This window comes from Triticum aestivum, chromosome 2B (assembly GCF_018294505.1).
Source record: "Triticum aestivum cultivar Chinese Spring chromosome 2B, IWGSC CS RefSeq v2.1, whole genome shotgun sequence".
Taxonomy (NCBI): domain Eukaryota; kingdom Viridiplantae; phylum Streptophyta; class Magnoliopsida; order Poales; family Poaceae; genus Triticum; species Triticum aestivum.
The window spans coordinates 167,193,291-167,208,282 of NC_057798.1; the positions used below are offsets into that span (position 1 = coordinate 167,193,291).

Consider the following 14,992-nt stretch of genomic DNA (forward strand, 5'->3'; position numbering starts at 1 on the left):
AAACCCTCGGTTCAGAACCCCGGGCAAACTTATATAGAGTCGGGCATGCAACAACAACCGAAACAACCAGCTAAATAGAAAAAACCAAACCTAGTAGACTGATATATTTCGGTTTGGTTTGTTTGGTGCTTCGGTGAGCCGAACTATGGAATAATAGTTTCACGTACAAGAAAATATAAAGGAAAACATGGAATGAAACTCTAGCAAAACTAACAACACTGCTCATCTTAGATACAGAAAAAATAATCAGCACTGGGCTTTCGGCTAGCTAGTTTGATTGAGCTATAACTGGTGTGTGTACGCCTTAACTTTCAAGGGCGATGGGCGTTGGGAAGCGAGGATGAGGGCGCGACACGGGAAGATTCAATGTGATGGTTGGCTGCAATGCACAACGGATTTGTTTTGCGGCAGCCGTCCAAGTGTTCTAAATTGGCAGCATCCAGTGACCGGTGTTGTATTTTGTAGAAGCCCTAAATTTGGAGTAATTTTTTTTTTTGCAGACAAGGCACCTATAGAAGCATCATGTGTGCCCTCTCGTAATGTAAAAGGTGATTACGCCCTATTATAGAACACATATAGGAGATGCTCTTATTAGCCCTAACTGCAACTCCCCTATGCACCATGAACTTAAATTAAAAATGCAGGTCCGCCTTGATTGTTTTTCGGCGGCAGCGATAATTAAACCTTCTTTGGTTCATAGAAATTTTTGCAGGAACTCTATAGGATAAGAATTTCTAAGGACTTTTTTGAGCCCTTTGGTGTGTAGGAATGCATCATATTCCTACTTGGGATAGGAATTAATCATTTACATTTCAAAGGAAAAAAATTAGGCTAGACTCAATAAAAATAATTTATCATATGCATCAAATGACATCCCTTTCTCTATGATATTTTTCTACTCCTACGATATTCCTATCTAATAAACCAAATGATTTCTTAGAGCATTTTCAGGCAGAGCCAACTCATTGGTGACTGAAACCAACAAAATTTAGTATATCTTTTCATAGATTTTTTTTCTGAAACATAGTCCCTTAGGGCCCGATTCATTTAAAAAAGTAGAATAGAGTTGCCCGGATAATTAACAGAAACCCGGGCGAAAACCATTACAACAAGCCCATAAGAATGGGCACCCCGGTCGACCCGCACCAACAAGACCACACACACCGCCGAGGTTGCCGGCCATGTCATTGTCATCACCTCTCCCAAACAGGAGACTCCGACTTCGCCGCTAACGACCCGTCAAGACCCCTTCGAACAATCAACACACAAAGACCTTGCCGACCAAAGAAGCTACACAATCGACCGCACACGTCGAGAATGAGTAGCTCCGATTTTGCTAACGCGCATCACAGGAGCAAGCTACAAGCATCACATCGACCTAGTCCAATGCAACCTTCGGAGAGCACCGTCCGCCGAAACCACCCTTATGGAGTCATCGTTGCCGTAGGGACCCCGCTGCGCGCAGCTCCAACTGGAACTGAACCCATTGCTTAGCAAAGCTGAACCCAGTGGCTGATAATCCCGGCTATGCCCTTCCATCCGTGTGGATGGATGTGCACTCGGCGGACACGTTTTCGTGTGTGCACGGCCGAAGTCCAGCTGGATATCATAGCGCTGCATGACTAGCTCACCGGCCGGTTTTCTGGTCGTGTACCCCATGAAGGTCTCAGGCCTTTGCTCCCGGAGCGTCGGTCGGTCGACATCTAGTGCGGTGGTGCTACGAGTAACCCGTGTGACCGTGTCACCTTCCGTTGATTGTCGGTAAGGGACGAGCAGTTGGGTCAGGTGCTTCTTGATGCTGCTTGCCTCCATGATAGAGGTAGCTGTTCTGTCGTTTCTTTGAATATACTAATACAGTTTAGTGTCGTTCATAGCATCACCGGATCCGTGGCGCAATGGTAGCGCGTCTGACTCCAGATCAGAAGGTTGCGTGTTCGATTCACGTCGGGTTCAATACCCCGAACATTTAATCCGGTCCTTTTATTTTTTGCCTTTTTGGGCCCTTGGCAAGCGAAACAGCAAACTGAGGCCCGACTCCTTTTTCTCCGAAGGCCCATTCCGCAAGTAAGCCCCAATACCCCGAGCATTTAATCCGGTCCTTTTATTTCTTGTTAAATATTTTTGCCTTTTTGGGCCCTTGGCAAGCGAAACAGCAAACTGAGGCCCGACTCCTTTTTCTCCGAAGGCCCATTCCGCAAGTAAGCCCCAATACCCCGAACATTTAATCCGGTCCTTTTATTTATTGTTAAATATTTTTGCCTTTTTGGGCCCTTGGCAAGCGAAACAGCAAACTGAGGCCCGACTCCTTTTTCTCCGAAGGCCCATTTCGCAAGTAAGCCCATGCAGAGTCGTGGCCCGATCCGCCGCCTCCGAACCAAAACCCTCACAAGCCACTTGAACATTCTCGTCCTCCTCCTCCTCTCCCCCCGACCCCCCTTCCGCATCCACGCGAGCGAAGCCGCGCCGGCGAAGAGCAGGCGGACCTTCCAGAACCCTCCGAGCCCCCCTCCGCGGCCGGCAGCCATGGCAACCGTCATGCAGAAGATCAAGGACATCGAGGACGAGGTACTTGCCCGTGGCCTCCAGCCCTCCGGCGACCCACCGCGACGGCGGATGGATTTGACTCCTGCGATTAGTAGTGGTAGAGCTGCAGCCCGTGCGGGCTTTGCTTAGTTTCGAATTGAAATTGTACCATGCTGGTTCGCCGTGGCTCACTGCTTGTGCGGTTTGAGCTGTAGGTAGGCAGATTGGATTTGGGGGGCATGTTAGGTTTAGAAGTAGCAGTAGCAGTGGCTTAGTTTCTTCTTCTTCTTCTTATAGTATTGATTCAGAACTGTTTGCTTTCAGCTCGCTTTGCTACATGTTTCATGTGGTGGAGCTGCGTCTACACTTGATTTGATAGGATACCCATAGATTCTAGACGTATGCTTAGTTGAGGGCTATTGAAGCTTTGGTGGCATTTGGTCTCTCCGTCGCTGGTCTTCACTTTTTGGTCATGGACTGAAATGATTTGGATAAAAAAATTCTTTGAATTGTGATGCATTTTGTTGTTTTGCAATAAATATGAATTAATCAAATACTGGGCTTTAGGTTGCTTATAGATTTTTACCATATGCCTGAGTAAGCGTGTCTTATCAAACGGGGCTTGGTTGATTATAAATGGGCGCTCAGGTGTTAGCTGTAATGTTATGTGAGAAGGAGCGTTTGGTTTGCTCTCAAGTCATGATCAAAGATGCTCGGAAACTGGTGCGGAGGATATTGAATTGGTTAGTTGTGGTTTGTACTAGAGTGGCGGGGTTCAATGGCAATTCACTTACTCCTTCATCTGCCTGTTTGTGATTTGATAGTTGTAACTGTTCACCCGCATCTTGTATGCCATAGTGATGATTTAATCAAGTGGTACTTAATTCGACACTAGTATGATTCTGAAGTCATATGATATGTTGGTGTTTTGGTTTGTGATTAACATTTGACAATAATTAAATTGTTGTGAAGTAGTGAGACCCTGGAAACGTTACTTATATATGCATAATGCTCTTACTACTCTGGAAGGATTGGACAAGTGTGCACGAACGTTTCAGATAGTTGGCCAAATGCCAGATTTATCCACTTTCTGAACCCTGTGCTTATGTTCTTTCCTTCTGTTTTACTTGACAGATGTCAAAGACGCAGAAAAACAAAGCCACTGCACACCATCTTGGTCTTCTGAAGGTGATTTGAAGCTCCTATCTATTTATTTCAATTTACTGGATCAATTCCATCATATATCATGCTATATCTAGGACTCTGAAGAGCTTACAGACAGTTTAGTTATTTCACAAAAGCTAATGCCTAAATGTATGTGCTGCGTTGCTGCATATAACTTGCCTTACTTGATGTCCAACCATATGGCGGTGCTGTCAGTTCTAATCTGGATCATTGGCTTGACAGTGTGTAGAGATTGACTTTTATCAAATCTGATAGCATGGTTCCCTCTGTTGTGCTTGGACCTTTGATGCATAATTATCGCATGAGGGCCAGGTCAATGCAATGCTGTGGTTATATTCTGCATGATGTAAGATCTTGCATGTAGGGTTGAGATGTGCTTAAAACGGGGTCTCAAGCTCCATTCCACCATCTAGCTGAATCATTGTTCTTCTGTAGGATTGATGGTTACAAGCATCTCGTTATGTTTGAGCTATTATTGCTACTTCTATATATAAAAAAACTGCACTCAAGAGTTATTCCTTTGGTCAGGCTAAACTTGCAAAATTACGGCGAGAGTTGCTCACTCCTACAACCAAAGGTGGTGGTGGTGCTGGTGAGGGGTTTGATGTGACGAAAAGTGGAGATGCACGTGTTGGTTTGGTGGGCTTTCCTTCGGTTGGGAAATCAACATTGTTGAACAAGCTGACAGGAACTTTTTCAGAGGTCTGCTCTTGCTGTACTAGTGTTTTTTTACACTTTTCTGGACTATCATGTTAGTTTCAATGCTGATATAGTAACACATTCTTTCTGTTCCTTATATGATTCAAAAGGTCGCGTCCTATGAGTTTACAACTTTAACATGTATTCCTGGAGTTATTATGTACAAAGGAGCTAAAGTACAGGTATTTTTTCACTTCCAAAGGAAGCTGCAAGTTGGCTTTTGTTGCCAGAGAATATTTGTTCTTTGTTTGTAATATTCACTACTTCTTATTCAGCTTCTAGATCTTCCGGGAATCATTGAAGGTGCTAAAGATGGAAAGGGTAGAGGGAGGCAGGTAAAATATGTCCAGCTTCTGCTCTATTTTTGCAGTCCAGTTAATATAGATGGACGCATGGTCTCAACAAACATGTCATGATGTATCATACATGAATAGTTATATTAGTTACAAGTTCTCATCGCACTTCCAGTTTTATATTTTTGTGAACATTTAGAACCCATCTTTTGTGCGAATCATCTGAACACCCACCTATTATATTAATCATTGGTGGCAGCAGTATGCACGTGTGTATAAAAATGCATTGTCACTCCCTCCAGATAATATTTATTTTTAGGAAAAAAACTGGCTATAGTGCACCATATAAATCATGCTAATTGTCATTGTAGCAATCACTATTTTTTTTGAACTTTCTAGCTCATAAAGCACATTGTTACTGGATATTTCCGGGAAGTTACCTGGATATTCTTTAAAATCTTCCTTGAGATGGCAAAAAGTAATTTCATTTGTGTCGCACCTTTTCAAAGTCATGTAATTTGTTGACTACATATTAAGTTTCCTACATGTTCTACTTACCACCTTTCTAAATAATTTCAGGCAAATTCATATGCTTTTCAATGCTGTATAAAATACTAAGCTTTATATTACCACAAAGGGTTTTGTCCCTGTGTTACAATTTATTCTTTTACCCAGTACAATTTATGCACACTTCAGCCTAAGAATTTCCTGAATTATTCCATATTCTGATCATTAAGGAGTTATATGTCATGTCTCCTTGGCTTAATGATTGATACGATTTTCAGGTCATCAGTACAGCCAGGACATGTAATGTCATTCTGATTGTTCTTGACGCCATAAAACCAATAACTCACAAACGTCTCATTGAGAAGGAGCTTGAGGGATTTGGCATTCGGTAAGTCTCTATGTTGATACCATCTTCAGCACTTGTTGTCCCGCTCTTCCACGCCGAAATTGTTTGTCAGGGAGCTAAATGGTGTTGTTTACCTTTGTTGTGAATTAGACATTATCCAATTACATTAGTTGCAACCGTGTCTACTAGGCATTGGCACTTCCAGATACTGCATGTGATAATATTTGTTCTTGTAAGGTGTTTCTTTCTCAAACAGCCTTGTACTAAGGTGTTCCATGGTGGACCGTGTTATTCCCTTTACTTCTTGGTCATCTACTCAGTTTGTCTTGGCTGTTTGTTTAACCTGTATGAGCTTTCCATGTCTTAGGTTGAACAAGACACCTCCCAATATGACATTCAGGAGGAAGGAAAAGGGTGGCATCAATTTTACATCAACAGTAGCAAACACACACTTGGACCTTGATACAGTAAAAGCAATCTGTAGTGAGTACAGGATTCATAATGCTGATGTCTCCCTGAGATTTGATGCAACAGCAGATGACCTTATAGATGTCATTGAGGGAAGTAGAATCTACATGCCTTGCATCTACGTCGTCCAATTAGGTGAGTCTTTACTTGGCTTCTTGATACGTGTGGTTTCTCTTATCTATTTTTCCTAGGCCACTAAAGCACTTTCTTCTGTCTGTTACCTGCCAACAGTGCACATCTGGAATGGAACCTTGATGGGCTTCTAGAGATGGTCTGGGAATACCTAGATTTGTGCAGGCTATACACAAAACCCAAAGGGCTGAACCCAGATTACGAGGATCCTGTGATCTTATCATCCAAGAGGAAAACAGTGGAAGACTTCTGCAACCAAATCCACAAGGACATGGCGAAACAGTTTAAATAGTGAGTACAGCCACATCTCCCGGCTTTTTTGCTTCCTTGTAACCATTAATCTGTGAGGCTAGCTGATCGGTAAACTTGCAGTGCACTGGTGTGGGGTTCAAGCGTGAAGCATAAGCCTCAGAGAGTCGGCAAGGTATGCTTTCTTCAACCACTGTCGTGTTACATTGCGTCCTTTCTAGCGCTAATTCGCAAGACCTCTGCAGGAGCATGAGCTTGAGGACGAGGATGTTGTTCAGATCATTAAGAAAATATAAGCCACACGCCATGGGGCGAGCGATTCTGTTTTGCGGATCAGGAAGGAGTTCTCAGCTATGAAACTTTTTGAGAAGCAGCTACATTAGGGCCCTTGTTCCTTTTGCTAGCTCTGATGCCCCATCGTTGGGCTGCTGTTTGCATAAAAATCCGGTTTCGATCACAAGACAAAATGTGGACAGTTTTTTATTTATTAGCTTGTGCCAAGTAACCATATGTAATTGTGACTGATGCCTGTCATTGCACAACCGTCGAACACATGGAAAGATGCTTATCTATCTCGAGAAGATGTTAAGATGGTTCTTATAATGTCAGCAAGTGTTTCAGTTTGGTTAGTTTATCAATTCCTATCTCCATGATAATTGGGCTGTTGATTGTCAATGATGAACAAAACTTGAGGATAACATAGTGTACTGCTTGTCATTACTATTACCAGATCCTGTATCGTGTGGTTGTCTGTCGACCTGCATTATGATCCTTGACCATCTGGCAGCATCCTTGTACGGGGCATCGCTGTTGTGCTGCGAGCATGTGACCGTGCCTTGTCAAGTTGTGGTTGTACGCATGTTCGCTGGTACTATCAATGATTGGGACGTGTGGATCTCCATTTGGTTTGGCGCTCCTTCCTTATTTACCTCTGAGAATGTGGCTTTATCTGTCGATGCTTCCTGTGATCTCGGAGCATCCACTACCAGGAGCAGTTGATTTGACGCGGAATGTCACCGGTGATCCATCTCTAAATGGGTCATACGCGTCACATCAGCTTGCATTTGGCAGTACAAAACATAGATTTCACAAGAGATTTTTTGCGAGTGAAAGAAACGAGACGGCGTTGCATGTGAGGGTTAGAATGGAAAATAGCCTGAACTGCGCCTCCTCTGGCACTTCCTGTAGACAAGCGTGGACTACTTTGATCGGAGAAGACCACATGTTGATGCCGATTAAGTATTGGGAGCAAATAAACCTCGATCGTCAAATCACAGAGGATAGTAGGAAAATAGAAAGAAATATCCACATGCAATAATTTTCTCGACGACGAGGAGGAGACGAAGCCCTTACTTCTTCAAGGCGGCGTCATCTTCTCTTCTCTCCTGCCATCCGGTCTCCTACTCTTGATTCCTCGGCGATTGACCCTCTGCTAATCATCAGTCGATCCTTCTCCTCTCTCCGTGTTTCCTGGACTGCTCCTACCCTCCTCGGTCCTGCCATTTCCGTTTGGCCCCGTCGTCGGTTCTAGTCGAATCCCCCATTCTGCCCCGACCCGAGGCGCGCGGCTTCGCGGGACAAGAAGAACACGGCCGCCCGGCAGTTCCCGGTTCCCTAGATCTGCGTGGCGGCGGCGAGAGGCAGAGTCCGTCAGGAGGGCGGAGGAGGAGGCGGCCAGCCCAGCAATGGTGCCGTGCCGTGGGAAGGCTACGTGAGCGACGAGACCATGGGCACCTTCGCGCCCATCCTGCTCTACTGGGTCTACGCCGGCGGCTACCAGCTCGTCCTGCACCGCCGCCCGCTCCAGCGCTACAGGCTCCACACGCGGGCAGAGGAGGAGGACAAGAACCTCGTCACCCTCCCCGCCGTCGTGCGCGGCGTGCTCCTGCAGCAGCTCGTGCAGGCCATCGTCGCCATGATCCTCTTCATGGTAAGCCTACTATCCCCGCGGCATTGCTGCTCTCGTTGCTGCCTGTTCCTTCAGTGGTGATGTAAGCTGCCATGGATATGGACAAGGAGCAGAGCTAATCAACAGTTCCTCACATTTTGGCTTGGACTACTTTTTTTTTTTGCATTGCAGATCATTTGTACATTAGGTTGCTACCACTATATGAATATGGTTAATTACTCAAAAAAATTCTGATAAAAAGTTACTCAAAATTCAATGGAAAACCTTCAGAATGGAGTCGATCATGTTGTTCTTCTGGTGATAATTCTTTCGAGTTAGTCAAGGGAAAAGAATATGCTGTGTTTAAGAGCTTGGACACGTAGAAAACAACAATATTTACATAATTACTTCACAGCTAGTAGTTTGAGGCAGTTTCTTAACATTTTTCACATAGGCGGTTCATTTGGTAAAGATTATTACTGCTGTCCCTGATACAGTGAATGTATATGTTCATTGTCTTCTGGCCTTTGCGCTATGTGAAATTCAAATAGAGTGGTTTTTCTGGCTCTAGTTAAATTTTTGGAGAAACTATCTGCAGTTGAATTATGATTGCTTTAGTACCTACTACCTATCCGTCAATTGGCTTCCCCTGATTTAACATCTCTGTTTTAAAAACATTTGTCCCTCAAAAACTCTTCTCAATCTGGCTTCTATCTAGACATAATGTCATGTAATATTGTCTTACATAGTGAAACAGATAACCCATCCATTGACCGATGAGTGCGGCTAATCACTGTCTCCTAAAAGATGTCATATTTACAGAATGTGGGATAACAGTCCATAATTTCTCAAAACAACATAAAGAGCATTACTCTTCACTGGCCTAATTCACCAAAAGTTCACATTGTTCATCAAGCAAGAACAGCAGCTTGTAAACTCCTAAGAAGTAACACATCAGCACATCACTGCGCTTGTATGCAATCTGCTCAGAAAGGTTATTTCATTCCGGATGATTTCAGCTGCATCCAACGAATGAATCGACTATCTCCTATAAACATTGCATGCTTGCAGAATTAGAAGTAAACTTTGTTCAGATGGCTTGAAATTACCGAAAATAAATCTGCAGCACTGATATTATCCTAAAGATTCAGGCAGGCTTCGTAAATTCACTCATTATAGTTATCTGTACTGCCCTGAAGATATCTAATCACAAAGAAAAGAAAAGCAATTGTTTGTCGATGGTGCCAACAATAGAACGGCTGTATGCTTGCGCTCGTCTGTTTATGTTGCATATGTCCTGTTGATGAGAACTTTCAATAGTTGTCGTTTTTTTTTCAGTTTTCTTAGTGGACAGCTAATTCATCATTTAACCCATCTAACCTGATTCTGTGGGATTATTTGCAGATTACTTCAGATAGTTCAGTGGTTCTAGTCCAGCCATCTATGGTGGTTCAGTCGTTTCAGTTCTTGGTTGCAATGCTGGTGATGGACACATGGCAATATTTTGTGCACCGCTACATGCATCAGAACAAATTCCTCTACCGACATATCCACTCACAACATCACCGGCTGATCGTTCCTTACGCTATCGGGGCTCTCTACAACCACCCACTGGAGGGGCTCCTACTGGACACTCTAGGTGGTGCTATGTCCTTCCAGGGACGGATTCAAGGGGGGACGAGGGGGGGCGAGACCCCCCCTGACGATCGTGTCGCCCCTTAACAGCGAGCAGTTGTTCGCTATTTTTTCTCGCCGTATAACTGTCCGTGGCTTGCTTCGCCCCCCCTATAGCCCATCTACTGTTTTACAAGCAGCGGTTGCATGCAAAAGGCCCAGTCCCCGGAAAGTAAAAAAGGGGCGCAGCCCATCACGGAAGCAAAGGGGTCAGGACTCACGCACGCACTCACAGTTTGGACTTTAGATCTCCTCTAATCTCGCTTCGTTTCCAATTTTCTTCTGCCCTCGCCTGCCGCCGGCCGCCGGCCGCATGCTAGTCTATCGAATATCTCCGTCAAGAAGGGAAGGGGACATGCAAGCGCCGCCATGTTGATCCATCTCGTGTTCTAGCCGGCCGGCCGCTTGGATGAGTGACCAAACGATGAAAAAGGTCAGTTTATTTTTGCATTAGATTAGTTTGTGTCTTCCAAACTGTAGAAGTGTAATACTAGAACTACAGACATTAACAACTAGCTACTCCGGATGAGTGACCCCCTAGTCCAGCAGAAAAAATCGATCTTTGATACTTCTGCTTAAAAATCACTGAATTAAAAATTTGTGTGATTTTTGTTCCTATTGTGGAACAATGGACATACGTAGACTATCTAGGGGTATGTTTGGATCGGTGTTATTATTATGGAACAACGGACATATGTAGATTATCTAGGGCTATGTTTGGATTACAGCCCCGAAGTGCCTGAGCAAATATTTTTGCGTTGACGATAGTGGTATCCTCCATTTGGAAACGAGATCCAATTATTTGCTCGCCCAAGCCCCATCACCTGTTTCCATTTGTTACATAGCCATTTCTTTGCCTAGACCATTGCGGTCCTTTCCTCCGCATAAATGTTGGCCTGCCGTTGGTTGCCATGGTGACCATAGGCACAATCCAAACAAACTCCAAATCTTCCAATGTTTACTAGGTTATTATGTGACTATCTATCTTATCATTTTGAGATGCTTCTAGTTCTTGCCCCCCCTATCTTTATTTTCTGGCTCCGTCCCTGTGTCCTTCTTGGTCTCTGGTATGACGCCGAGGACAGCTGTATTCTTCTTCTGTTTCGCTGTGCTCAAGACGGTCGATGATCACTGTGGACTTTGGTTGCCATATAACATATTCCAGCACTTGTTCCAAAATAACACGGCGTACCATGACATCCACCATCAGCTCCAGGGCACAAAGTACAACTACTCTCAGCCGTTCTTCTCAATATGGGACAGAATGCTAGGAACCCACATGGCCTACGACCTAGTGAGCCGAAAGGAAGGGGGATTCGAAGCGAGGCCATTGCGAGACTAGCATGGAACTCATTGAAGTGTATAGAACTCCAGCTACTCAGTGGGATATACGATGCTCTTCTAGTCCCCTTCTCATGATTGGCAGCTTACAGGAGCCATCTAACTTCTTGTAAGATGATGAAGGTATTCCAGTACTCCCGGTTCCTCTTTTTTTGTTCTCATGCCTTGGTGGATGCCATTGTCTACTGGAGAAGACACTGAAGCTGTTGTGTTGCTTGTTCTTTTTTCCCTGCAGTTATCTAGTTAGACCCGTTCACCTTGAATGTGCGTGTTTTGTACGGGTAGTCGGTTACTCGTGAGTTTTTTATGGTTCTTTCTTGTGCAAAGCTGCCATTTACATTACTGTGCAGATAGTGTATTCGCAATCAGTCACGCTTCTGTATGTATCCAATTATTTATGTAACCGAATCTTTGGGCATAATTATGACCTTCAAACACACATTTTTTTTAGATCATCAGGGGAGTTTGGCGCCCCCCCGGTTCCATTCGTTATAAAATAAATGAAACCACATCAGTCCAAACACCCAAGCATGCCTCAAACGCATGTTCTGAAAGATCAAAAATCTAAAACAGTACAGGGTAAAAAAGGCCTGCAGCCTAATACAGGATCAGGGATCCAACGTTCTTGACTCTGAATTAAAACCGATGAGAACACTACAGCAAAGTGATCCGCATTCCTCCTGCATCAGCTAGAATCCTCATGTCTTCTGCAGCGAGCATCTTGCGTACCTCCTTGATATGCTCCACGAGCCCCCCTTTCATCTTCTTGAGGGGTTGAGTTGGTGTGCCAGGCCAGTCGAGAGGCGATGCAGGGCTCGAAATCGCCTGAACCGTCTTTTTTGATGGTGGATCACTCGGCCTTGAAGATCCTGGACTCTGGAACCCATCTTTACAAGCCCCAAAATCAAGCTTGGAGTAGAAAGAGGCATGGGTGGCACCTCCAGCGCCCATCAAGTTCCTTTTCACCCCAAAGTCAATTGGAGCGCGCTTTTGAGTATGCAGGATATCCAATGTAGTATCTCCTGCATTTTCTCGAGCGAGTCCTTGGTGTACAGAATCATCCACCTCTTGAGGGTCCTCCAGATCAGCCACCAGATCTGCTTAACATCAGACCAGACTGCATTATCAAAAACATGCTTATTTCTAGTTTTCCACAAGCTCCACAAGACACGAGCACAAAATGCATGAAGTACTTCATGTTTCTTGTTAGCAGGCCAAAATTTGGCTATGGAATAGTAACTAGATCCTACTTCCATTGAAAGAAACGAGGAGACTGCATCCCAGATGTTTTTTGCAACCACACAGTCAAAAAACAAGTGGTTTACAGTTTCCTGTTCGGAGCAAAAAAGACAGTCAGGGTTCCTATCTATGCCCCTTTTAAGCAAATTGTTCTTGGTCATAAGTTTATTATGCGCCAGGAGCCAGAGGAAAACCTCGATTCTGGGAGGCACAACAATGGACCACACAGAGGGGATATAGACAGGCTTCACCCCTCTAAAATTGATTATGGCATAAAGTGAACTAGAAGAGTAGACCCCCTTGGATTCATACTGCCAGACCATAGCATCAACATCTGTTTTGAGCACAGTCTCCTTTATGATTTGTTCAAGGCAGTACCACTCCTCCATCATGGCAGGGGTAAATATCCTCCTAAAAGTAAGTTTAATGTTATTCCCATCCCAAACTTCAGAGGCTGTCACACATTGTTGGTGACAAATGGAGTACAAAGGCCAAAACTGAACAGAGAGTGGGGAGGTTCCAAACCAGATATCCTCCCAAAATCTAATCTTCCTACCATTTCCTACTACCCATCTGTAGCCAAACTTAAGAGCTTTGGCAGCCCACATAACCCCTTGCCAAAAATTTGAGGAGGCTTGTGGCCTACATGCAAATATATTAGGAGCATTCCTAATATATTTGTTGTCTACAATGGTTTTCCAGATTTTGCCCTCATCTTGGGCATATCTCTTGACCCAACTGTCCAGTAAACACAAGTTAAGATCCCTGATATTGGGGATCCCAAGCCCTCCATATTCTTTCTTCATACAAACTAGGTGCCAGTTGGCCAGGTGAAGTTTCATGTTCCCCTCAAAGTCACTCCAAAGGCAATGAGCTAATTGACTGTTAATCAAATTTAGGGCCCATTTAGGGAACTTAAAGAAGGACAACAGGTATATGGGGATACTAGCTAAACAAGCTTTAATGAGAGTTAGTCTAGTAGAGTAGGACATTAGCTTCCCCCTCCAGCCAGCCATCCTCTTTAAGATCTTATCAATAAGAGGTTGGATGTCTTCCCTCCTCAGTTTGTCATAGTGCAAAGGAATCCCTAGATACTTTATTGGAAATGTACCAATAGTACATCCAAAAGTATTCATGAAGTTGGTTAGTTCTCCCCCCTCAACGCCTAAAGGAATGAGTTCACTTTTAGCATAGTTGATTCTCATACCTGATACTCTCTCAAAGCAAGTCAAAATCATTTTCAGGTTAGCAGCTTTAGATTCATCTTTATCCATGAAGAGGATAGTATCATCTGCATATTGCAGACATATCACTCCACCAGGGATAAGATTAGAACAAAGCCCTTTTATCAGGTTATGAGAAGCTGCTTTAATGAGCATTCTAGTTAGCACATCTACAACAATGTTAAAAAAGTAAAGGAGATATAGGGTCTCCTTGTCTTAGTCCTTTGTTGGTTACAAAGAAGTCACTATCAACCCCATTGACCTTGACTCCCACAGAGCCCATGTGGGTAATTTGATAAATCCATTTGGTCCAAACAGGACCAAAGTTTCTTTTTTGGAGAATCTCCATCAAGAATTCTAGGTTAAGTTTATCAAATGCTTTCTCATAATCTAATTTTAGTACCAGTCCTGAATTATCAGAGTGGAAAGTAGAATGTAAAACTTCATGAGCTGTCACTACACTTTCAAGGATGAATCTCCCTTTTATGAAAGCTGACGGTTGCTAGAAGTTAGGAAATTCATGAGAGTAGCAAGCCTATTAGTTAAAACCTTGGTAAAAACCTTAGAAATACAATTCAGCAAACTAATAGGTCTAAATTTCTTCATATCAGTAGCATCTTCCTCTTTAGGAATGAGAGTTATCATAGCAAAATTCAATCTATATATATCAAGTTTTCCTGCATGGAAGTCATCAAACAGAGCCATAACATCCTGCTTGATAACTTCCCAGAATTCCTGAAGAAAAAGAAAGGATAGGCCATCTGGTCCAGGTGCTCCTTCAGAGTATGAACCAAAGATGGCATCCTTCACTTCTTTTTCAGAAAATGGAGCTTGGAGGGTTTCATTATTATCTTCGGAGATTTTCTCCTCATCAGAGAAAAAATCTTGTCTTAAATTGAATCCTCCTGTATCTTCTTTCTTAAAGAGATCTTTATAAAAGTCAGAGGCTATTTTAAGCATATCTCTAGTGTTTGAGGTAGGACCATCAGGGCCAACTAGTGAATGGATAAGAGTCTTCCTTCTCCTTTGGTTGGCTACATCATTGAAGTACTTGGTATTCCTGTCTCCTTCTAGTATATCTCTATCCCTAGATCTTTGTCTAGCCTTGGTTTCCTCTTTAATCCAGATATATCTAAGCTCTTTTATAATATTCTGCATCCTAGCATTCTCAGCATCAAAGAGACAAGTTGTTTCTGATTTGATATCTAACCCATCATACTCTTCT

The 14,992-nt window shown here is 43.6% G+C and overlaps 2 protein-coding genes and 1 non-coding gene across 3 annotated transcripts; all 3 read left to right on the top strand.

Annotated features, from left to right (window-relative positions):
* Nucleotides 1–1,881: 1,881 nt before the first annotated feature.
* TRNAW-CCA (transfer RNA tryptophan (anticodon CCA)) lies at nt 1,882–1,953 on the top strand. Its single transcript has one exon. It is a non-coding gene; the product is annotated as a tRNA-Trp (tRNA).
* A 424-nt stretch (nt 1,954–2,377) lies between these two features.
* On the top strand, nt 2,378–7,031 carry LOC123044119 (developmentally-regulated G-protein 3). Its single transcript, XM_044466765.1, has 10 exons — nt 2,378–2,565; nt 3,658–3,711; nt 4,237–4,410; nt 4,518–4,589; nt 4,683–4,742; nt 5,486–5,595; nt 5,921–6,160; nt 6,223–6,444; nt 6,526–6,577; nt 6,648–7,031. The coding sequence occupies exons 1-10, from the start codon at nt 2,524–2,526 to the stop codon at nt 6,696–6,698; spliced, it is 1,077 nt and encodes a 358-aa protein (XP_044322700.1). The 5' UTR covers nt 2,378–2,523; the 3' UTR covers nt 6,699–7,031.
* Nucleotides 7,032–7,489: 458 nt separating this feature from the next.
* On the top strand, nt 7,490–12,182 carry LOC123044118 (very-long-chain aldehyde decarbonylase GL1-9-like). Its single transcript, XM_044466764.1, has 3 exons — nt 7,490–8,332; nt 9,695–9,938; nt 11,014–12,182. Exons 1-3 carry the CDS (start codon nt 8,129–8,131, stop codon nt 11,304–11,306), a joined length of 741 nt encoding a protein of 246 aa, XP_044322699.1. The 5' UTR covers nt 7,490–8,128; the 3' UTR covers nt 11,307–12,182.
* The last annotated feature ends 2,810 nt before the right edge of the window (nt 12,183–14,992 follow it).